Source organism: Squalius cephalus (assembly GCF_949319135.1).
Source record: "Squalius cephalus genome assembly, chromosome: 18".
Classification (NCBI taxonomy): domain Eukaryota; kingdom Metazoa; phylum Chordata; class Actinopteri; order Cypriniformes; family Leuciscidae; genus Squalius; species Squalius cephalus.
In genome coordinates this window covers 24,178,377-24,203,657 of record NC_137139.1, presented here as the reverse complement: position 1 = coordinate 24,203,657, position 25,281 = coordinate 24,178,377, and the positions used below count along the sequence as shown (strand labels likewise).

The following is a 25,281-nucleotide window of genomic DNA, read 5'->3' as shown; positions in this document are numbered from 1 at the left end:
AATATTATTATTTAATAACACTTTAAACTGATTATAAAAGGCACTTTGTGTACACAATTCAGATTTGTAATCTTTCTGTTTTATGGCGTCTCATATTGGGGATGATCAGTCAACAAACTAAACAGAATGATGATAAACTTTGTAAGTTTGTAAAGAAACAGATAAATATATGTAGAGAATAATAATTAGGCTACATCTCGTAAATCCAAATAATGCAATAGGCTATATTTATTTAGTTATTATTTGTTCAAATGTGAATAGAAGCTGTCGTGATTAATCATTTTAAGATATTTAATAACTATATGCGTTTTCACCGATTTAACCCAAATAGACTTGCTATTGAAGAAAACAAGTCTCTTGAGGTTGGTTTTGAAGAAAACGAGTCTCTTGAGGTCGCCTTAGCAGTGAAATCAGTTTCCTGAACTGCCGCAGCCTGGAATGTGTCGAGCTCACGTCACGTGATTCCAGATCCAAAATGGCCGCGTCGGTGTTTTGACGAATAATACTTTTGTGTTTGTTTCATTCTTAAAAGAAACCGAAGATAACGCTTCCCGATCATAAAAAATCAGCCACGCGCGCTTGAATTTTTAATATAAAGATCTGAATAAGACAATCACAGCTTATTGATATTTGTTTTATGGTTCAGACTATGCACTTTTGGTGTTTATAAGGAAGCTAGCTGACTGGCTAGCAACATAATTAAGGTGAAAATTAAAAGAAAGGCAATGGAGCAGCTCAGTCCTGAAGAGGTAAGGTTATTTTTCACACAGTTTAGTGTAATTCCAGTCGAAACCGCTCATGTGATGTCAGGACTGTTATGTTTTTGTGTTTTATTAAAGGCTTATTGACTTGTCATTGTCACCTTTTCAATCGCAGTAATGATGGGATAAGCTAACAGGATACAGGCTAATCAACAGCTCAGTATATCCAGATCAAACGTATTTCGCACAGAAATATAAGGCTAGATGTTAAATCGTAATTTCTAGCCACTTAAGTGCCGGTATAGACGTGGAATTAAACGAGAATAAGGTTATTTCCAGTCAGCTCGCTAGCTGGTGATAAATGTAATAAACTAGATCTGACACAAGCTTAGACAATCTGCTTTTGTCTTCTTATTTTTTAATTTGACAATTAAAATATCATCCTTATCGCTTTTAGTCGCTGGGGAGCTTGTAACCAGTTGACAAGTTAAGATTTCTTTTGTGAAGCTTTTCTTCACTGGGAATCCAAAATGGCTGAAAGAATGTCGTGTGAAGAAATAAAATCATTTTGTACCAGATATTTGATCAATTTAAGTTTTTAAATTTAAAGTCGTGATAAAATATGTAATTATAGAGGTTAACTTTCCCAAATGTATGCATTTGGTTAAATGGTATCTGGTTTAGAAACTGAAATCATGCGCAACAAGCTATTGTCAGGCGTCAGGTCGGTATATTTATAATGGGGGGAACTATTGAGGCATAAAACCTTTGGTTTAACTTGAAGAAAAACCTAGTATTTTAGGATAATTTGGTACTTTAAGTGCATTTTAACCAATAGAGCTCTTTGTTTCAGGGTTTGGATATTGCTATTTTGCACTGGTTGTTGTTACTGTATGACACTGGTGTGCATTTCAGTCAGTGCATTGTGTTTTGTTGTTCTGCTGTAAATTAAGACCAAACTCTGCCCAGCTATGACCTGAAAGCTGGTTTGCTGGTCTCCCAGTCAGGTCAGACTGGTTTTCAAGGGTTTTAGGCACTTTTGAACTGGTCATGCTGGGAGTAGCTTGGAGTTAGCTTAAATAATAATTGTTAAAATCATACTAAAATAGATGTCAACCATTTACCATTCATTTTCAAAATAAGTTGCTGTATTGATTAATAATTGCATTTATTCTGTATTTTAGCTCACATAAATATGAAATAGTATACAATTCAATGTAATTTGCAAAAACAGTAAGCCTATGTGTGTGAACTGAATTTAATTAATAGATGTCAACCATTTACCTTGGAACTTTTCATTTTCAAAATAAGTTGCTATATTGATTAATAATTGCATTGATTCTGTATTTTAGCTCACATAAATATAAAATGGTAGACAATTCAATGTAATTTGCGAAAGCAGTATGTCTGTGAACTGAGATGCATCATCTTTGGCTGGGTCTTACCTTTTTTCAATCTTGATTCATTCAGTTATGTATATGTCTTTGCCATTGCCGAGGCCTTCAGTTTGCCTTCTCCAGCTCGAATGACTCACTCCACTGTGTAGTGATGATTCTTCACTGCTGAAAATACTAGCGATGCATTAGCACGTTAAAAACATACTGCTGTTTGCCTCAAAAGCATGTGTGTAAGATATCGAAATTCCCTCTTTGCTTTTAAAGATATGCCCTTGTGTTGTTTACCAACTAAAAGCAGTCGAGCTCAGATTTCAAACTTTTGCTCATTATTGATCTGTAATTACATTACGTTGTAATTACCCTGTCTTGTTTAGATCCGTAGAAGGCGGCTGGCTCGATTAGCCGGAGGACCGACATCACAGCCCAGCACCCCCCTGAGCACCCCCTTGACATCCCCACAGAGAGAGACTCCTCCAGGACCCTTGCCAGGGCCATCTGGGGCTTCATCGCAGCCTGTCCCACCAGCTCCATCTCACTCTCTCGGCTTAAATGCCCAAATGGTCACCCCTGCCACTTCTCCTATGGGGGCCTCTGGTAAGTGCTATTAGTGACTTTATCATTCGAAGAGGACTGTGGATAAAGATCCATCCAAAATAGTAATTCTTTTTTAAAGAAATTAAAACTTATTCAGCAAGGTTGCATTAAATATTGATCAAAAGTGACAGTAAAGATTTTTATAATGTTACAGAATATTTTTTATACATGGTGTTCTTTTAAACTTTCTATTCTAGTATTATTGTTTTCACGAAAAATATTAAGCAGCACAACTGTTTTCAACATTGATAATATTAATAGTAAATATTTCTTGAGCCCCAAATCAGCATATTAAAGCAATTTCTTAAGAATCATGTGACACTGAAGACTGCAGTAATGATGCTGAAAATTCAGCTTTGAAATCAGATTAATAAATTACATTTGAAAATATATTCAAATAGAAAACTGTATTTTTGTTTAAATAAACGCAACCTTGGTGAGCATACAAGACTTCTTTAAAAAACAGACACCAAACTTTTGAATAGTAGTGTATATTTGAGGGAACCAAAAAGTTTATAGACTTGCTATATTTCCATTATTTTCATTTAAAAAAGGCAAAGCAGATTGTTTACTTTCAGATACAGCTTTTCAGTTAAGAGGAGTCTTCAAGGCATAAATTACGATTTTGTGTTGCATCTGACAATAAATGGATCAGTAAATGCAATTTTATACAGAATTATCCACAAAACTAGGTTTCAGCTCTGCAGCATCTAATGTCATTCTTCTCAATATTATTAATGGTACATTTTATGGACACAGTGCTTTTGAGCTGACATATGAGATGTATCTGAAGCCCCTGTGCAGATTCATTGTACTTAAATTTGACTGAGACTGTAATCTTGTCTTAGTGTAAAATGTTGATACTAAAATGACCAATGTAATAGTTTAGAGGATCTAAGTGGCCTATTTGTAATCCTGTGTGGATTAAGCTTTAATGCTCAAGTTATATAGCATTAGCTGTTCGTACACTAGTGATTTAATCAATGGCCTTTTTTAAAAGATTTTTTTGATCACTGTTGATAATATCAAGGTCAGTGATTTCTGCCGACTGTGTCTTGCTGTGGAGAAATTGCACAGTCATGGAGGTGGGCACAGCCTTGGCCAGGGTTTAACTGAGGGCACATCAGGCAAGGCTGTGGTGGCTTTTAGTTCTCATGGTGCCGTGATCTATTTTTTTAAGTGTCAGCGTACCATGTTACCAGTGGTTAGGACCTTTGGTCTGTTAGGGTGTGTTCACACCTGGCAGGTTTGGTTAGATAAAAACAAACTCTGGTGCGATTTCTCTGTTAGTGCGGTTAATTTGAATAAGTGTGAACCCTGGTGCGCACCAAACAAGAGGACCGAGACCGCTGAAAAGATGGGTCTCAGTCTGCTTCCAGTGCGGTTATACTGAAATATGAAAGCAACACGGACCATGTAACCATGTAGACATGTAAATGAACCGAAAACAGGACACGATGTCACAAGATGAGACTCTATAAAGGACAGAATGCTCAAGCATACCTGTTTTTTCTCGCCATAGTCACGAATGTTGCTCATCACAGTTTGGTACAGGCATCGGAAACCGCATCAGATCTTCATTTGTGTGTGACGGAGGGATTCCTGATGTGGTTTTGACTCCTTTACATATTTTATAAGCTCTTCACAAGTTGTCAGTTCCATCATATGTATGCACATACAGCGAGTGCATTTAGCCCAGCACACATCACTGTTTTGGATGTTCGACAAGTTCCCTTGCAAAATATTTGTCATAAAAGCTGTTTTTTAAATATCTTTAGGTTTGGTGTTAAAAATGACAGCGTGAACGCTAAGCAATCCAGGACTAAATGTATCATTTTCTTTTTTGGTCCGGACTAAAAGAACCAAGAGAACCAAACTACAAGTGTGAACGCACCCTTAGTGTCTACGCTGTTAGCACAGACTTCTGTAAATTCAGTCTGGGTTATATTTCTGTATTTAGACAGAAAACGTCAACTTCACATGCAAATTGAGCTGTATAGGTATTGGATTATGCTAGTTTGTGTCTCATTTTACCATTTTTGTTTGTATCACAGCACAGATCAAAACGTGATTGTGTTTTTTCACTGTTCATTGATCTACTGTTCAGTTAAAATGTATTTCAGCTAAAGCCTTTATGTTTTCATGTTTAATTAACATGGAGCCTCGCTTGACAGAAATAGGAAAGTGAATGTGTTTTGTGCTGGTGTGTGTTGTCATTGGAAACAGCTGTCTTGTGTCCACTACCACACGTTATTCAGAGTTGCATGAAAAGCTGTTCTAGCACAAGCCGGCTCTCTGTTGTAGCTTCTTTTTGGAATGTACAGCATAGAGATGTAATCAATCATAAGACAGAAACCAGGTCCATTGCATCTTCTGCTCCATTAATATACTTTAAACATTCTGGTTAGGTTTGTCGTTTACCTCTAACCCCAAATATTAAATGACTGCAGTTAATTCATACCAAATTGGTTGATGTACAGACTGTTTTTGGTAATTTTTTCTGCCTTTAATTATTTGGTGTTTTGTAAATATTTTATTTCTGTCCAGCATTCAAAATGTAACCAACATTAATGATTCCATTGTAATAATAGCATTTTTAAAGGGATATTTCACCACTGGAAAGATGAATGTGCATGTAAATTGGGTCATTTATGTAGTAGAAATGTGACATTATTTTAGAAGTTGGTGCCTTCTAGACTGAGAAAAGCCAGAAAATGTATTTTTGGCTCATGTGGATGAAAGACAACAACTCCCAGAATGCACTTGCTTTGCTGCCCTAGGAGGCCAATCTAAAGCCACGCCTACTGGTTACAGAGGGCAGTATCAGAAGAAATGATACAACTAGGCGACTAGTTGACTCGAAACTGAAAAGACGCCGTTTTATCGTGAGATCCCACCCCCTATGGGCAAGTTGAAAACATGCGGAACGAGCTCCTACTACTGGCTGTAGTCTCTAGCCTCTGGCCAAAAACCCTCCGATGACGCAAAATGACGATTTTTGCATCATCTGAGGTTTTTTCCAGACACACAATACAGAAATCTCTCGTCTCAGGGGGACATGAGGGAGGGAAGCTCGGTCATTCGAAAATACTTAATGCTAATGCTAATCGGTGAAGTATCCCTTTAATTGTAACTGGTTCTTTTTTATTTCTTTTTTTTTTTTAAACATTTATTCACATATTCAAATATGACTGATTGTGCCTTCCTGCATCTCTTTATGTATTTTTACTCTCATTAAAACCACAGAGACATCACAAAGTGGTGTTAGTCCATTTACACAAGGTAGAGTTCTTGCCTTAAAGCTTGATTGAACAGAAGGCACATTTATAATTTTGTTGAAAATTGTCAGTTTAGCAATGTAGGAAGCAAAGCTCACACAGAAGTCACTTTCAAACCAAGCAGCTTTCTGTTGGTTAACGCGGCAAATTCGCTTGACCAACTTGAACCTGATGCAAAGTCTTTGTGAGGAGATCTTTTTGAAATCCCTGTGAAATGACTGGGTTTTGCCAGTGAAAATTCACCAAAAAATTGCAAATCTGATCTCATGTTTACTCACATAATTCTCTTGAGAGCCTAACCACACCCCCAGATTCATTTAATTGGTCCATTGTTTTAAAATGTACATTGATACACTGTGCTGCACTGGTATATGCTTCAAGAATTGCAAATATAGTTCTTCTCTTTGTTCTCTGACTCTATACTTGTTTTCTTGGTAAAAGAGGTCCAAAACAGTGTTTCAAAAGCATGGAAGATATAGGCCTAGTGATTTGTGGAGAGCCATTTTCATTGTATGAAATTTAACTGTTCAAGATAATGCTTCTTGGTTGAACTTCAACTATGCGGTTTGTTTTCCAGCCATGAAAGTTTTAGAAAGTTTTTGAGCTTGATTGCAGCTTAGCAATTTTTTTTCCATGACACAATCAGCAGGTTTGTACTCAAACACAGTGCTTCCTTTTGTGCTCTCCATTACTATAGGGGTTGCTTACCGCAGCCAGAGCAGCGAAGGCGTCAGCTCTCTCTCCAGCTCTCCATCTAACAGCCTGGAGACACAGTCCCAATCTCTGTCCCGCTCTCAGAGCATGGACATTGACACAACCTCCTGCGAGAAGAGGTGAGAGACAGTCTTGAACCTTTGTCCTCTCTGAACTGCTAATCAAAGATGGAGCATGACGTAAGAGCTCAAACTGAGATTGTACTGGAGATGAAGTATTGTATCTCACTCGCTGAATGCCCGAGACCTTTTCAAACTGCAGAATCTCTCTACTGTTGGATTGCAAATGCTCTGTTTCTCTTTTGTACTTCAGCCACATAATCCCTCAAGTGCATATAAAGATGAATACATACAGCTGGAAATTTACCCATTAAGTAAACCCTTTTGATATCATTAGTTGCATAGTTTTTGTGTCTTTCATTTTGTAACATGCAGTGCTTAAGTTATATTGTTTGGCATTTGAGGATTTGAACTGCTACTTGAGCTAGATTTAATCTTTGTGGTCTTCAGCATGTCCCAAGTAGATGTGGACTCAGGAATTGAGAATATGGAGGTGGAAGACAGTGATCGCAGAGAGAAAAGAAACCTGGCTGAAAAGGTAACCAGCAAGCCATTACTTATCATGTAATGGCAATAACTGATAAAAGGCAGATATTAAAATGTTTAACTATTTCGTCACAACATTTTAATGTACAGTAGGACAAATTTATATTTTCTCGTTATGGATATTTATCTCATTTTGAGATTTGCTAAAAGTTACTTTAACATTGGTGTTTTTTAAAATGTACTTCAATTCAATGATAGTTGACAGCAAATTGTGAGTAAAATATAATTGAATATCCAATATTGGCTGTTACCATTTAATTTAAAATTCTGTAATATTGTATGACAACTGATATGATACCAACATATAGTGCATGCCTCAACTAGAGGACAAATTTTCAAGGGGGCTGCACGATGACTTAAAAGTATTTAAATGAGTAAAAATATTACCCCCCCCCCCCCCCCCCCCCCCGTTTAATAACTATTGTTTTTATTGAAGAACATACAGTTCTTGATACTTCATGAATCACAAAATGAATCATGGTTAATTTAATATACCAGTACTTCAAGTTTCTGGAAATACAGGAAATATTCAAATATCGTGTTGGACAATGCCCCTATTCAAGTCAAAAAGGTTGAGAACCACTGATCTGATGTGTTTGTAACTAACAAGTTGTGCTGAATTAATACTTGCAGGATTCCTCATCCAATCCTGATGTCTCTGAAGAGCAGGCTTTGCAGCTCATCTGTAAGATCTTGCGCGTTTCCTGGAAGGACCAGGACCGTGATGTCATCTTCCTCCCTTCACTTGCTGCTGAATTCCAGAAGAACCCTATGGATGGTATGAGCCGAGATTGACGGAGGGTGTAAGACAGAGAGTTCTGCTTCTTTTCCCCTAATTGAATTGCATTTTTGTGCTTTCTTCTAGTTTACTCTGACTTCAAAGACCTGATCGGACAGATTTTAATGGAAGCTCTCATGATGTCCACCCGTTCACGTGACTGTAACCCATTCGCCAGCTTGACCGCCACATCTCAGCCAATTACCACTGCCAGATCCCCAGACCGTCACCTGACTCTCATCCCACCCTCCAGCCAGAGCGGCAGTCCCATGATGCCCTGTGCTGGTTCATTTGGTGCCAGCTCTCTTTCCAGGCAAGTGTGATAGCTGGCAACATCTCTTTTAAAATGAATAATATACCCCCCTACATATCCACCTACACCCCTTTGTCTCACATCCTTGATTTCTCTTTAAATTTCCTACTATTTTCTGTGTTTCCTCCTTCATTTTCATCCATGTCTTTGTTGTTTTCAGTCTTTACGGTTGTAGCCCAAACCCACTAGCTCTGAGCTCTGCCAGATTGGGTGCTCCATCTGTCCCACTGGCTTCTGCAGCCGCCCTCCCAGTTCCCCCCAGTCCTCCGGTCTCTCGCCCTCCTGCCAGCCTTCCGTCTCCCTCTCCATCCGTCCCTCTGCCCACCTCCCTGAGATACAGGCCCTACTCCCTTAGCTCATCCATCCCCATAAGCCCAAGCCCCAGATCTACTCCATCTGGAACACTTACGCCCCCTTCAACTTCAGGTATCCCCTCCAGCCCTTCCCCCAGACACCATAACACCCAAAGCTCCATGCCTTTACCCTTCCCCCCTGGCTCCCCCAACACTGTGGCCAGACGGACTGCACTTGCTGCCCGGATGCCCTCTAGGTACCTTTTTCACCCTGTTAGATGTGAAGTTACTTTGACTTTGTAGTCTTTGTTTTGATTTAGCCTATTAGTCTACTTTTTCACACACCAGGTAACCAAAGCACTAATAAGCTGATAATTATTTTCATTTATGGGCGATAACCAATAAGTGGCAGATATTAAAATGTTATACTATTTTGCTAAAATAAACTAATAATAAAAACTAAAGTAAAATCATCATTTTAAATGCCATAAGTGAGTTAAGGCATCACAACATTTTTTTTTATACAATATGAAAAATCAATATTAATTTTAAGATTTGCTAAAAATTACTTTTAACAGTGTTATTAAATTATAGGTGTTTTTTTAAAATGTACTTTATAAGCTTGTATAACAGGTAATCTATGTGTAAAAATAGAGAAAATGAGTATGCACAATTAAATATCCAATATCGGCTGAAAGCAATAAATGAAACATTTTGGAACCGTTAGATGAGAAGTTGCATCGGTCTGCTTTTTCACACACCAGCTAACCAAAGCACCAATAAGTCGATAATTATTTTCATGTTATGCGCAATAACAGATAAGTGGCAGATATTAAAATGTTTGTCAAAATAAATTAAACAGTAAAAAACGAAATTAAAAAAAATCATTGTTTTAATTGCAATTAAGGCATCACATTTTAATGTGCAATGTGAAAATCGAGATTTGAAGATTTAAAAAAAGACAGGCATTTCATAAAATGTACTTTATAACTTGTTTAACAGGTAATCTACATGTAAAAGTAGAGAAAATTAGCATGTAAATATCCACGCTATTATGGCACCCTATTAGATGTGAAGTTGCATCGACTTTGTGTTTTCATACAGTCTATCTGTCTGCTTTCATTCACACTCTGTGGCCGCACCAGCCCTTTCTCCCTCCTCTTCTTCCACCCGTCCGATTTGCCTCAGGACAGCAGTGATGAAGAGCCAGAGGAAGAGGAGGATTTTTCAGGGGTTCAGTTTGGGTCCAGGTATCAGTGCCAAAGTGTGTTGCATGCTTCAGCGTGCTGCCTGGCCACTAACAACAGCCCGCTGTGCCCAATGTTGGCACTGCAAGGGCAAAAAGAGAGACACTCCAAATAGTGGAGTTGAAACATTTGATGATTGATGTCATCAGGTTGACAAAATCAGCATTTCTCTCGCTTTTCTTTGCTGTCAGCTCCAATTGTGTCCATTGCACAAGATTTTTTTAGGCCCATTCAGCTCACAGCAGAAATGTGAGAAGACCTTTAAAGAATGCCAGAAGACCTTTAAATTTCCACACTGGACGTGTGTGCTGAATAACGGTGGTGCTGGAGGACTGATTGTCGGGCATTCAGATTATGCTAGCTGACTGTATAACAGAACTAATGAGAGCCAGATGCCTGCTGTGGAGTGTTGTCTCACCCTAGCGTTCACTAAAGCATGCCGTCTCATGACCAAAGACCTGCGGGGGGAGCACAGATATCAGAGGCCTGCTTTTGTTGATCTCATGTCATACGTTTTTAGTGTCATTTACACATGGTATTAACATCCATCTGAAGGGATCCAATGACAAATGATCAGCGCTAAATATAGGTGTAAACTGAGTCCAAAACATTTTGTTCCAATTACTCAAATCACATTGGTAGGTAGTTTGAAATGCATGTGACCACATAATATTTGTACATTTCTAAACTCATGGGAAACCTTGAAATATCAGTTTTTTCTTTCTTTTTTCCCTCTTAAGCCAGGAAAAGTAGTTTTTTTTTTGTTTTTTGTTTTTTTAAATAGCTATAGTAAATGTAAAATACATCTAGGTTTGAGACTTTTGTACATTTTGGGGTCAATTTCTTTTTTCTTCTTCTCACTGAGGCATCATTTATTGGATCAAAAATAATGTACATAAAAAATTGTATTTTAAAATGTAATTTATTCCTGTGATGCAAAGCTGAATTTTCAGCATCATTACTCCAGTGTTCAGTGTCACATGATCCTTCAGAAATCATTCTAATATGCTGATTTGTTACTCAAGGAACATTTCTTATTATTATCAATGTGGAAACAGTTTAGCTGCTTAATATTTTTGAGGAAATGATACATTTTTTCATGACTCTTTGATAATTAGAAAGTTCAAAATAATAGCATTTATTTGAAATTGAAAGCTTTAGTCACAATGTGAACGTCTTTACTATCACTTTTGATCAATTTAAGGTGTCATTGCTGAATAAATGTATTGATCATTTATTTAAAAGTAAAACATTTTATTGTAGGGTAAAACGGGGTAAGATATGATTTATCAGGCTCTTATCACCAAACACTGCTTGCTTTGTGGGATAAAGTTTGTTCTAACCATTGCTTGAAATAGAGATAAACCTTCATTTATATCTGATGTCATAGCTGTTCTGAGATACTCATTTTGAAAGGTTAGTGGCTAGAGAAAAAGGGAAACATTTAATTATGAAAGACATCTCTCTGGGTGGCTAAAGCAATGTGGTTTTGGTTATTTACTCAGTTTGGGTTTTTCCCAGGAGGTTCATCTACAGCTCTTTTATTGAAGGGAGTGTTTATTTCTCATAACGTTCTCTTTCTCTCTCTAGCCTGGGTGCATCCGGAGGGGGGATGACTAGTGACTCAGGTAGTGACCGCTTTACCATAGAGTCCTGTAAAGAGACGGAGATGCTCAACTACCTCATCGAGCGTTTTGACAGTGTGGGAATGGAAGAGAGGAAGGCCCCAAAGGTAGCTGCTGATAAACGTTATGCACACATTTTTACAGCATTATTTCTGAATTCAGTTCCCAGGTGTCGCATCAGAACACAGGCATCAGACATCAGAATTATTTTCTGGTATAACAAGAGTTACAAGGAAATACGCCAGCATTTAGCGCCTCATCAGAGCACATTTGTCATTAGGTCAGAGGAGAGGTGGAGGTGTTGAAAATGTGAAAGCGAAAGACAAAACATGTCTTGTCAAGCCTAGGGTAATTCCCTCTTTGGCGTGAGTCTTTCATGTTGTGTTCTGTCGTTGTATCACCCCGTCTACACTAGACATGCGTGTCAAAAGTAATTTGCTCCTATTTTAATCAATTTAACTGTCTACACTAAAAGCGTTGCAGCACTTTGCTTCACAAACAACCCGTTTCAGTTTCTATCCGTCTCACTATCCGTCTGTCTGAAATACATAGACATAATACATAGAATACATAGAAATTCGATACATATCACTATATAGAACTCACGATACAATATTATTGCGATACTCCAAGACAAGGTTGATTAAACTGTTGATTAAAATGCTAAATTTGATATTACATTGTGGGTGTAAATGAATAGGCTTGGACTTGGTGCTGATAACCCAATGTACAGGACAATGATGACACCAGAATAAAAATATTCATGATTCTGAAGCTGAAATAACAACCTGACATATTTAAAATAATGTTTTAAATATTTACACAAATGTTTTACACAAATGTTCCCCCATTCCATCATTATACATTATATTCAACATTGTTTTTTAATGTAGTACTGACATTAAAACTCTGAAAACTAGAATTTCTTCTCACATTTTGCGTGAAATACATTGTCACTATCCAGGATACATTTTGTTGCATTTTTGTATTGCGATATATTATGACACAATATATTGTTTCACCCCTACTAATTTAGATTTTTTTTTCTAATCATATATATTTGCAGTTTTGTAACAAAATAAGAATAATTTTATGGCAAGCTCAGGTTATCAGTTTCTACTAGTAAACATTCTGAGATGATGTGCAGCAGCGACAGACTCACGTCATTGCATCACAAACACATTATGGGTCATTTCCTGTGTAGACACAGTGTTATTCATATGCTCTTCTGTTTCAGATCTGCAGCCAACCAGCTGTCAGTCAGCTGCTTAGCAACATTCGTTCCCAGTGCATTTCCCATGCTGCACTTGTGCTTCAAGGTGCCCTGACACAGCCCAGGTCAGTAACAGCAGCCTTTTTCAATGCACTCTGTTTCTTAAAGGTGTTTTCACACTAGAGCTGTTGGTGTGGATTTGACCTTTGGAATTCAGTGTGTTGTAGCTCACCTCTTTAAAAAAAAATGTGTCATGGACTTGAACCGTGAACCTCTACCAATGACATAATTTGTCTCATAAAACGTTTTTAATAGCTTCCTGTCTATGCACGGTTTCATTTTGTATGTGTTAACCTTTGGAAGTGAGACTCATTTCTTGTGCTTTCTCCTCCAAATTCATTGTTTAACTACTGTAGTAAATGTCAACTGCTGCTATTTCAATGCTGATGAAGCAAACATACAGTGTGAAAAGAGACCTGGGGAGTAGGAGAGCAGAATTAAGTTCCAGTTTAAACCAAGTGTGAAAATGAGTTTGTTGCATGATGTGGTCTGTCAGTTTTAATTCACACAAGCATAATACATTTGAAATGAGATTGCCGTCTCCTCCCATCTCTTTGCTCTCAAATAGGGCCCCTCTACAGCCCTCCCTGCTGGTTCCCTACATGCTGTGCCGGAACCTTCCTTACGGCTTCATCCAGGAGTTGGTGCGCATGACTCACCAGGAGGAGGAGGTGTTCAAACAGGTGGGTGTTGCAGCAGATTATGGAGACAGGCCGCATGCTGCATCATTTTACTTTTGAAGCTTAAGAGGCCTTTATTATTGATGGCAAACTCTTAGTGATATTAAACATATTTTCAAATGTTTCATCTGTTTGTTTTTAGTGAAAACAGCTAAGTATTAAAATAATTATTAATTCACATTAGGTTTAGTGATTCCTGTGTGCACACTTTAGACACTGCATTAGATTAAAAAACATCAAACCAACTTGCATTTATTTTAATTAACAAGATGAGAGTGAGTCATAAGAAACTACAAATTTGACTTGCTTTACGGCAAGCGTTACAATAGTCTTTTTTTTTTGTTTGTTTTTGTTTCTGATGTCGCAATTTTCATAAAATATGCAACATACTCTACCTTGTCTGTGGACATCATTCATTCCAAAGCCGGTGCTGGATAAACAGCGAGCGACAGTAGGCTGCGGGTAGGCTAAATTATTTACGACAGCGGTAATGGACAATTCCCATTCCAATCTGTAGGGCGACCGAAGAGGAAAAGTTCTTTAGTGTTGCTTTAAGACTGCTAAAAATTCAGCTTTGACATCACAGGAATAAATCACATTTTAAAATATATAAAAATAGAAAACGGTTATTTGAAATTGTGATAATATTTCACAATACACAGTTTTTTTGGTCAAATTAATGCAGCCTTGGTAAGCATAAGAGACTTCTTTCAAAAACATTAAAAGAAAAAAGTAGTGTATACTTTTTAAAATGAATTCTTTGTGCTTGTCAAATGAGGAACCACACCTGTGGTTGCTCTGCAAGGGCACCTGATCTTGAGGGGAGCTGACTTCATGCATCGACTAAAAATCACCTTGTTTTCATCTGGTTGAAAGATTTTCTTAAATGGCTAGGAAGTCAATTTAGCTCAAAGAAAAGATATGGCACTTTTGTCTTGAATGATCAATGTTGTTGTTCTTTCAGATCTTTGTTCCCATTCTTCAAGGGCTTGCTTTAGCTGTAAAAGAGTGTTCTTTTGACAGTGACAACTTCAAGTTTCCTCTGATGGTAAGAGAGTACTTGTTGTTCTTTTAAAAGCCTAATAAGACTGTATTATCAGGCATATGAGGGCCAAACAAGCTCCCTTGATTTATATATTAACACTGTTAGATATCTCTTCACACAGCAAACTGCTCTGCTGAATCTGTGTTTCTTGTCTATGACGTTATTATGATATTATATTGTTTTACAGGCTTTGGCTGAGCTCTGTGAAATCAAGTTCGGGAAGACTCACCCTATATGCAGTTTGGTAGGTTTTGTAGGAGCTTATGAACTCAAGTCAGTCAGGTTATGCAGTTCACTCTTAATATTGTCTGTCTGTGTGTATTTTTAGATCACCTCTCTGCCATTGTGGTGTCCTGACCCTCTCAGTCCTGGGACAGGAAGAGAAATTCAAAGACTATCCTTCCTCGGAGCGTTCTTCAGTCTTTCTGTGTTTGCTGAGGATGACGTAAGTCGTTTCACTCAGTTATTTAAAACAAATAAGAATACAATGTGCAGCATTGATGAATAATGATGGGAGGAAAGTTGTTTATTTTTATGTCCGTTTTGCTGTTCTTTAGACTAAAGTGGGAGACAAGTTCTTCTCTGGCCCTGCCATCACTGTAGAGAACACCCGTGTGGTCAGCCAGTCACTGCAGCATTATCTGGAGTCTGCCAGGGTGAATGACCATCATATCACATACTCATGGATTTTTAATGAGCTGCTATAATATTGGGGGGATATTCTTTTTATAGAGCAGAGGTGAAAGTGGAAGCTTCAGTTTTTGGTCTTTCTTATATGATTATAAGAAGTATAATTTCATATGGATGAGGTGAGATTAAGAATGTGCATTTATTGTTAAGTTGTAATTGTTAGATTATAATTTAGCATGTGGTAACATGACCCTCATATCTGGAACAAGAAGCCCGCTCCGAGGAAACTTTCCCCAGCTGACATTAGATTCACAGAATTTATAATGAAATATTTAGAATTCGTTTGGAATATATCCATTACAATATTACATACTGTTTTCTCCAGACAATAATTTGCACCAGGTTAAAAATCGGATTGTTGAAAGAAAAGAAACCCCAGAAAAGTTGCATTGTTGTATAAATTGCAACTTGTTTCTTTCAGCAAATAATGTAAAATACCGATAAATAAAACGAAACATTTATAAACACTATAAACATGTATTTTAGTTCCTTTCTTTCCACAGCAATTTAACGGTGTTCAAAACAGAACAGGAATGAAAAACAAACATAATTTGATTATATAAGTGTTGATGAAGGTAAAATTCTAAATCAAATAATCTTTGAAAAATCCACTTACTGGGTCTCATTCATGAAACACGAGCAGAACGAATTTTTGTGTAAATCGTGTGTAAAGTGGTTCTGGCGTAAATTTTCGGATTCATTAAAATGTTCGTATTTTCCAAATGTTAGTTGGTATGAAAGAAATCTACACCTGGTCCCAGCCACGCGTAAATAGTGCGTTTAACATCCGAACGTTTTGCTCATTAATAAGGCTGCCTTTTAATTCACCGTAATCGGGTACATATTTACACAGCATTTTGAAAAAACCAATTACATACGGTTTTTCTTTTTACTTTTATTACGAGAGCCAGTAATAGCATCTGCAAACGGAACACAAGTCCGCAAGTCTTTTTTTTTCTTTTTTTTTTCTTTTATTTATTATATTCAAGCTGTTTATTCTTTTTTTTTCTTTTTTTTTTTACAAGTCCGCAAGTTACAAGTGTTGCAGTCAAGCTTATGTCGAACCATTTTCTTTTCACTTCTGGGACTGTTCGATTAACAGATGAAACTCCATTGACTGCATCTGCTGCCAAGCATTTTTACCTAAAGCATTTAGGTAAAAGCATTATTACCTAAAAAATCCTTTTTTTAGGACCTGGTACGCCACTATGTACGCTTGAAAATAAAATGTGGTGTTTTGAATGAACTTCTGATAATAAAACTTCAATTTCTGCATCTGAGAAATTTCTCTTCTTCATTCGCTTTTGAGAAGACATGTTGAAATCCTTCGTTTCGTGTCATAATATGATGCCCATATATAGTTGTCAGTCGGTTTTAATGGGCGGGATTTATGGTAATTAAGAATGAGCGTGCACGCGCGTCCCATTTACGACTGATTGGAATTCATTAACCCACACACACATTTCACTATCAAATCTGACGTTTGCGAAGTATTTGTGAATCAGGAGAAGAATTTTTGGGAATGTCTCTTTACGCGCAAATCACTCACATATGTACTCGTATATTTACGAATGTTTCATGAATGAGACCCACTGAGTGGTGAGTCATGTATCTAATTCATGGAATTATTTTGTAATTAAATATTAAATTGTTCAGTAATTATTCCCTCCAAATAATAATATTACATTGACATAAAACATTTGAACATTCAACATTAATGCACATCGAACATAAATACACAGATCACTATTATCATTTATTTGAAACTTCTGATGTAGTACACTTCTTAAATTTGACGTCCAGGTGAAATGTTCAAATGTGCTGTTGAAATGATATTTAGTGAAGAAAAAAGATATAGTTTGTAATTCTGTGCGCTGATGTTGGTTTTCCAGGGAGATCTGTTTAAAATCCTGCACAACATCTTATTGAATGGAGAGACAAGGGAAGCGGCTTTGAGCTACATGGCAGCTCTGGTGAATCGTAATGTGAAAAAGGCTCAGATGCAGGTATGTCTGCTCAAATGTCTTTCTTTCAAAACAACACATTCATCTTTAACACATTAATACCACATTATATGATTATTTTCTCCCCCTTTCTTTCTTTAGACCGATGACAAACTGGTGTCCACAGACGGCTTCATGATGAACTTCCTGTGGGTGCTGCAGCAGCTCAGTATGAAGATCAAGCTGGACACAGTGGATTCTCTCTACATCTTCCACCCCAAGTGTCGGCTGAACCTCGGCCGTGAAGAGACCCGGCTCAATGCCACGATGGAGGACCTGAAGAGCTGGCTCACCGAGCTGCGTGAGTGTGGGCTCTGTTCTGGAACTGACAAATCGCTTTAGACGCTCAGTTTGAATTCAGACAACCCATTTACCGTTCCTCCAATTCCTCCACAGATGAAGACCCATCCAAGTTTTCAGAGCCCAAGTTCCCTACAGAGTGCTTCTTCTTAACGCTACACGCACATCATCTGTCCATCCTCCCGTGCTGCCGGCGCTACATACGGAGACTGAGGGCCATCAGGGATCTGAACAGGTGCTTTGCACAGATTCAGTCCTAAAAACAAAGCTATTTGTTAATAAAATCATTTAGGGTAATAGTCCACTGTGAAGTGCGCACTAGTGCAAAAGGGTGCGTGACACGGCTGCGGAATGGGTATTTATGAGCTATTAATTATAAAAGGACGGATGGGCCTCAGCCTCATAAACTTTGCGGCCAAGAGACCACAAGTTTTGTTATATTGAGTCACTTTGGTCTTATTAGTGCTTTTTTCAATTTCAAGTGTGTAATGTTGCTGTTTGAGCAAGAAAAAGGTCTGCAAAGTTACAAAGCACAAAGTCTGCTCCAAAGGGACTTATTCGCTATAGCAGTGTGCACTATTTCTGAACTCCCTGAAACGACTTCATCTGTAGTCTTGAGTTTTCTTCCAGGAACGTACACGTCATAATATTCCTCATTTAAATAATTTACGCCCAAGGCATATGCAAAAAATGGGGTAAGGCCTGGTTGAGTTTCCGCTAGTAGTGTGTCAAAACTCGTGGATATTGTAACATTTCTGAAACGTGCTTGAAGCGGTTGACCAGTCCCAACACACTGGTTCAGCTGACCAATCAGAGATCACTGTGCTTTTCGGAAGGAGGGGCTTAAAAAGGACAGCGACTAAACGGAGTTACTGACAAAATGGGAAGAGAAGTGCTGCAACAGTGTATGCATGAACATTGCTTAACATTGAAGCATTAAAACCTATTCTAGTAGATAAAAATAAAATAAAACCAAGACTTTGTTATATTATGGCCTCTTTAAGTTTTAATCTAAAAGATTGATGTGAATAAGGTGATTCTCAAAGTGGAACATGTTGCATTCCTCATTGTTTATGTCAGATAGCCTGTCATGTATGTGACTCTTTGTTGTCATACTTTGTGAAAAAGCCCTTAATCTCTCTCTGATGAGACGGGCTAATCCTGTCCTGTCCCAATGCCTCTTGCAGAAGGTGTTTTCTTGCAGTCCTATTGTAGAGCAGATCTAAAGTCATCTTATGGCCACAATGTCAAAAATATCAGCTCCTGTGCTAGTGCTGCAGCAGTGGCAGTGTTTCAAGTCCTTCACATTTTAGATATAAAGCTCTGGAGTAGGCATCTCACAGTGTGTTTTGGCCTCATGATGCCTGGCAGATCAGAACCACGGTGACCCCTGCTGTCAGCAGCAGGTACAACACTTAGATGGCCAATAATACTCTGTGGAGTTTTTCTTTTTTTATTTAAGCTGTCAGACAAGGTAATTTACACAAGGCTGAATATGTGTGTGTGTGTTTTAAAGAACTGTGGAAGAGCTGAAGAACAGTGAGAACCAGTGGAAGGATTCCCCGTTGGCTAGTCGTCATCGGGAGATGCTGAAGAGGTGTAAAACACAACTGAAGGTGTGTGCTGTTGTCTTTATTAACAAAAAAAAAAAACATTTATAAAATAGTTTTTTAAAACGCTTGGGAGCAAAAGGTCATAAATTCATTGGTGCAGAAAGTGTACAATCTCTGATTTCCAGTGGAAAACCCTTCTTGAGAAAGCTTTTGTAGATATGTATTAAAGGAGAACTCCGGTCAATTTTAACAATGAGCTCATTTTTTTGGTAAATTTGGAGTGCTGTCAATACAGAGAACAACGACAAAAATCGGTGTTGCCTACACCGTGTTATCCTCTTTTTAAAATTTGCACCCTGTTGACTTAAATGGGGCAAGTTTTAAACCTGCTTTTAGCCTCTTAACATCCTTGATGTGTCATTACAAGTGCCCAGGTCATGTGAGTGATTCCTTCAGAGTGATCACGGGTGAATCTGACTGCAGTAGATGTGAAAGATATGAATAAAAATGATGTTATTTCAGCCAGCGCACATACCTGTATTTTCTTCCTGTTTTCGGTCGAAGTCCATAGTAATCGATTGTCGAGTTCACGTGCGTGATCATAGGTAACTAAACCTATGCGTGTGAACTCGACAGGATAATGTTAAGAGGATAACATTGTGTAGGCAACACCGATTTTTGTCGTTGTTCTCTGTATTGACAGCACTCCAAATTTACAAAAAAATGTCTCCTTTAATGAGGTAAGGGCATCAACATTGATGATGAAAATAATTTACGATTCCATTATTGCTTATTAGTAAGATCTCTGTCCTGTGGCATATTATGAACAGGATAAATAATGTTATAATAAAACATTTACTTACTCTACCTTTCAAAGGTTTTTCCCCCCCAAAGAAATTAATACCTGTCTTCAGCAAGGTCACATTAAACTGATCAAAAGTGACAGTAAAGACTTTTCTATTGTTACAAAACGTCTCTTTTTCAAGTAAATGAAAACGTTCTTTTGAACTTTCTATTCATCAAAGAATCCTGGAAAAAAATGATCACTGTTTCCACCAAAATTTTAAGCAGTACTTTTTAACATTGATAATAATAAGCAATGTTTCGTAAACACCAAATCAGCATATTAGAATGATTTCTGAAGGATCATGTGACACTGAAGACTGGAGTAATGATGCTGAAAATTCAGCTTTGCCATGACAGGAATAAATAACATTTTAAAATATTTGTGATCATATTTCACAAGATTGCTGTTTTACTGCATTTTTGATCAAATAAATGCAGCCTTGGTGTTCAAAAACATTAAAACAATCTTCAAAACCTCAATTTTGAACAGTAGAGTGCATTTACTGTTACTAAAAGGAAACAAGCAAGTTAAACTATGAATACTTAATATAACTTGTACAGACTTGAAATATGTACTTTGTTTACAAATATGTATTAGAGTAGTAAGTAAATAGCTAGGAGCGTAAATGTTTGAATCGGTCGTCTCATTGTCTTTGTTGACAGAAACTGGTGCGCTCTAAAGCCTGCGCAGACGCAGGGCTGCTGGACGAGAACCTGCTGCGCAGATGTCTTCAGTTCTTCAGTATGGTCATCCAGCTCATCTTGCGTATGGTGGAGCCTGCCTACCCACAGTCAGTTCACCGTTTACATTCTTTCATCAAAGTTTTAGTCGAGATGTTGTGTTCTGATCTTCTCGTTGTTGTCTTCTATAACCTTACAGCGTAACCCTGCCTCTGAACCCAGATATCCCCAAAAACTTTGCAGCACTGCCAGAGTTTTACATTGAAGATGTGGCTGAGTTCTTGCTTTTTATTGTGCAGTAAGTCTTATGAGAGTGCTTCAATGTGTGTAGTATTAGAATCCCAAATTTAGTTACATTTATTGTTTTAGTGAAATTTAACTTTTCCCCCCTTTGTTTCTCAGGTACTTTCCACAGGTTCTCTATGAGCCGTGCACTGAAGACATCGTGACCTTCCTGGTGGTCTTCCTTTGCAGTCAGAATTACATAAAGAACCCATACTTGATTGCCAAACTGGTGGAGGTGCTGTTCGTTACCAACCCAGCGGTGCAGCCGCGCACTCAGCGTTTCTTTGAGATGATGGAGAGCCACCCACTGTCTGTCAATCAGCTTGTGCCCGCCCTCATGAAGTTCTACACAGGTGAAAGGGTGTCTGAAATTCGTCTTCAGGTCTATTCTGAGCATTTTGATTTTATGCTAATTGATTGTTTCTCCCCAGATGTGGAACACACTGGAGCCACAAGCGAGTTCTATGACAAGTTCACCATCCGTTACCACATCAGCACCATATTCAAAAGCCTGTGGCAAAACATTAACCACCAAGGCACCTTCCTGGAGGAGTTCAAGTGAGTTCAATGTTTAGTTTTGAGTGAAATTTGAAATGGTAATAAACTGATATATCATCCAGGCTGATTTAAGAAATTTGATAATGGGGAAAAAAAAAAGTTTAATTTTAAAAATGAGTTCATATTTTGTAAAAAAAATAAAAAATAGTGTACAGTTAGATCTATCTATCCATCTATATCAAATTATTTATGTAATTATTATTTGTCAAATTTGTTGCATTACAATTAATTTTGTTAAATATTTATATTTTATAAATTTTCCCTCTCTCTTTCATTCTACAGCTCTGGTAAACAGTTTGTACGCTACATCAACATGCTAATTAACGATACAACTTTTCTGCTGGACGAGAGTTTGGAGTCTTTGAAACGCATCCATGAGATTCAGGAGGAGATGAAGAATAAAGAGCAATGGGACCAGCTGCCCAGGGTCAGCACATATCACAACTTGACCTATAATTCAGTTACCCACCCTTTTGAATGCATTATGTGTAATGGATATAATGCACTATTGTGTCACGAAAAAAAACAAAAAAACATTAGCTTTAAGGATAAAAGGATGAGGAGTGGGTTTTAAAGTGAATGGATGTTCTGAATTGTTTCTACTTTCATTAACATGTTTTATTCTCCAGTTCCAATCGGGTCTAATTGTATGTGAAATGTTCTGATCCTCAGGAGCAGCAGCAGAGCCGTCAGTCCCAGCTGACTCAGGATGAGAGAGTATCACGATCCTACCTGGCTTTAGCCACAGAGACTGTGGATATGTTCCATATCCTCACCAAACAGGTCCAAAAGCCCTTCCTCAGGCCTGTAAGTAAAGAAACATGTAGCGCTGTAAAAACACACTCTCTGACATTATTATCATGGCATATACACTAAACATTCAAATGTTTGGGGTTGGTACGATTTTTATGCTCTTCATGGTTGCATTTATTTGATCAATTTGTATAATTATTTGATCAATATATTTATATAATATTATTACCATTTAAATTTTAGAATGCAGTTTATTCCTGTGATGTCAAAGCTGAATTTTCAGCATCATTACTCCAGTCTTCAGTATCACATGATCCTTCAGAAAACATTCTAATATGCCGATTTTGTACTTAAAGATTTCTTATTATTATCAATGTGGAAAACAATTTGGGTGAACGGGATTTCACCAAGTACATCAACATCTTTGTTGATCCTGGAACAACATTCCAATCAACCAATCAGATTGGAGGGACAATTTTACAGTTTATGTCGTTTAGGCTTACAACCAGGGTTAGGTGCTTCTACATCAGTATTATTTACCCATCATTTCCCTCTGAATATAGTGATAACTTATGGGTTGGACTTAATTTTCGGACAGGAATGTTGTTGCAGGATCTACAAAATTGACCCAGAAACATGTCTGTCATGGCAAAATCACGGTGACCAAAACGGTTGTGCTGCTTTATATTTTTATGGAAACTTTGATACATTTTTAGTTTAAAAGAACAGTAATTATTTAAAATTGAAATCTTTGTAACATTTTAAATGTCTTTAATTTCACCTTTTGATCAATTTAATGTGTATTTGCTGAATAAAAGTATTAATTTCTTTCAGGGGAAAAAAAAAATTCTTACCCCAAACTAAACGGAAGTAAACGAACAGCTAAAGAGCTTATTAAATGAGTAGAAGCAGTTTAATAAACGCATCTAAGCAGGACAGTTGAAGAAACATGTCTTGAGGAAATTTTAGCAGACAACAGATTTGCATTAGGAAGCTCCTAAAAAGTGGTAAAGTAGAGCATAACAAAATCTATTTAGGTTTGCTTGTTAGGAAAAAGCGTGAGGATTGTAATCTGCTGCTTGCCTGTAAATGAATCTCCTGCGCTCTGCTCTCTGCAGGTATTTATAGTCTTCAGGGAAAATGGAGCTGCTGCCAGGGTCAGAACATTGAGTTTATTCAGGAGATTTGAGAAAGGGCACTTCTAATGACTCTAATAAATAAATACTGCATCATAGGTTCTGTTTACAATGCACAAAAATGATAACATTTCTCGTTGGGATGACTGATGTGTATTATATTGTATTGAACAGGAACTGGGTCCTCGTCTGGCTGCCATGTTGAATTATAACCTGCAGCAGCTATGTGGACCTAAATGTCGAGACCTAAAAGTGGAAAACCCAGAGAAATACGGTTTTGAGCCAAAGAAGCTCCTGGATCAGCTCACTGATATCTACCTGCAGCTGGACTGTGCTCGATTTGCTAAAGCCATTGCAGATGACCAGGTCTGTATTTACTCACCAACATTATTTTAACTGTATTGCAAGACAAATAGTGTTTAACTCAAATGTGTTTACTTTTTGCTCATTTTCAGCGGTCATACAGCAGGGAGCTCTTTGAGGAGGTCATTTCCAAAATGAGAAAGGCGGGCATAAAATCCACCATTGCTATTGAGAAATTCAAACTTCTGTTGGAGAAGGTGGAGGAGATAGTAGCTCGCAATTCTCAGTCTGAGATGGATTACAGCGACGCCCCAGATGAGTTTAAAGGTGAGGGTCATCAAGTCTTTAGCTACGTCATACTTTGAATCATTCACTACTGTTTAAAAGTTTGGGGTCAGTTGTAAGAAGTATCTTAGGCTCACCAAGACTGCATTTATTTGATCAAAATACAGTAAAACGGTAATATTATGAAAAATTACATTATATTTTCTATTTAAATGTTTTGAAATGCAACTTTTTAGCATCATTACTCCAGTCTTCATTGTCCCATGATCCTTCAGAAATCATTCTGATTTAATAAAGTGTTTCTTTGGTAACACTTTACAATAAGGTTCATTAGTTAATGTATTAACTAACATGAAATAACCATGAGCAATATATTTGTTACTGTATTTGTTAACGTTAGTTAATAAAAAATAACTAATTAACATTAACTAAGATTAATAAATGCTGAATAAGTGCAATTCATTATTAGTTCATGCTAACTAATGTAGTTTATAGTAAAGTGTTACCTTTTCTTTTGATTATCAATGTTGAAAATGGTTGTGCTGCTTTTTTTTGTGGAAACCAGGATACTTTTTTCATACTACTTTGAATAGAAAGTTTTTCATTGAATTGAAACATTATAAATGTATTTACTGTCACTCTTGATCAATTGCAATGAATCCTTGCATAATAAAATGATTAATTTCTTAAAAAAAAAACAAAACAAACATCTTACTGACCCCAAACATTTGAATAGCAACAGATTTACTAGTCGATTGGAGTTAGTAAATAACAGTGTGCTCCTACCTGAACAGACCCGCTGATGGACACTCTTATGACTGATCCCGTGCAACTTCCCTCTGGCAACATCATGGACCGATCCATCATTCTGCGACACCTCCTGAACTCTCCCACCGACCCCTTTAACAGACAGCCTCTCACAGAGAGCATGCTGGAACCAGGTATTAACCACACACCGCTTTTCAAAGATTGCTGCTTTCAGCCCAGAGTGCATCTGCCAAATGCACTCTTTAGCTTGACTTTTTTTATTTATTTGTTAGACTTTATAATGCTGACTCTGTATTTTCCCCCTCTCTCCACAGTCCCAGAGCTGAAGGAGCGTATCCAAGCCTGGATGAGAGAGAAGCAGACTGGTCGCTTTTGAGTTTTCTCAGTGAGCCAAGCTTGCCCCTCAGTTTAAATGTTTTTAATCACGCTGGAAGTAAACTGAAGAGAAACAGAAAAAAAAAAAAAAGATGACAATACCCAAATTGTTTTTGCCTCCCTTTATCCGCTTTATGGAGCCACTGTCTGAAAGGCTCATGATTCTAAATTGAAACATAATAAAGTTTAGACTTTTGAAACA

General features: G+C 37.5%; 1 protein-coding gene across 2 annotated transcripts; it reads left to right on the top strand.

Annotated features, from left to right (window-relative positions):
- The first annotated feature begins 451 nt into the window (after positions 1-451).
- On the top strand, positions 452-25,281 carry ube4b (ubiquitination factor E4B, UFD2 homolog). 2 transcript variants are annotated; one of them, XM_079849705.1, is made up of 29 exons: positions 457-749; positions 2,473-2,692; positions 6,668-6,803; positions 7,194-7,281; positions 7,923-8,067; positions 8,155-8,380; positions 8,541-8,930; positions 9,819-9,923; positions 11,511-11,652; positions 12,783-12,883; positions 13,387-13,501; positions 14,463-14,546; positions 14,731-14,787; positions 14,872-14,988; positions 15,101-15,199; positions 17,126-17,239; positions 17,339-17,537; positions 17,633-17,771; positions 19,053-19,152; positions 20,599-20,726; positions 20,816-20,914; positions 21,019-21,254; positions 21,333-21,459; positions 21,742-21,886; positions 22,132-22,266; positions 23,523-23,714; positions 23,804-23,978; positions 24,731-24,877; positions 25,019-25,281. In XM_079849705.1, the coding sequence occupies exons 1-29, from the start codon at positions 726-728 to the stop codon at positions 25,078-25,080; spliced, it is 4,047 nt and encodes a 1,348-aa protein (XP_079705831.1). In that variant the 5' UTR covers positions 457-725; the 3' UTR covers positions 25,081-25,281. The 2 variants fall into 2 exon arrangements, with proteins under 2 accessions (XP_079705832.1, XP_079705831.1); XM_079849706.1 differs by lacking the exons at positions 8,541-8,930; positions 9,819-9,923 and having other exon boundaries at positions 452-749.

Bases quoted from the DNA above. Each gene is read 5' to 3' on its own strand.
- ube4b (XM_079849705.1), top strand. From the start codon at position 726: ATGGAGCAGCTCAGTCCTGAAGAG. The intron at 8,068-8,154 runs GTATGAGCCGAG...GCTTTCTTCTAG, and splicing joins CCAGAAGAACCCTATGGATG to TTTACTCTGACTTCAAAGAC. The intron at 14,788-14,871 runs GTAGGTTTTGTA...GTGTATTTTTAG, and splicing joins CTCACCCTATATGCAGTTTG to ATCACCTCTCTGCCATTGTG.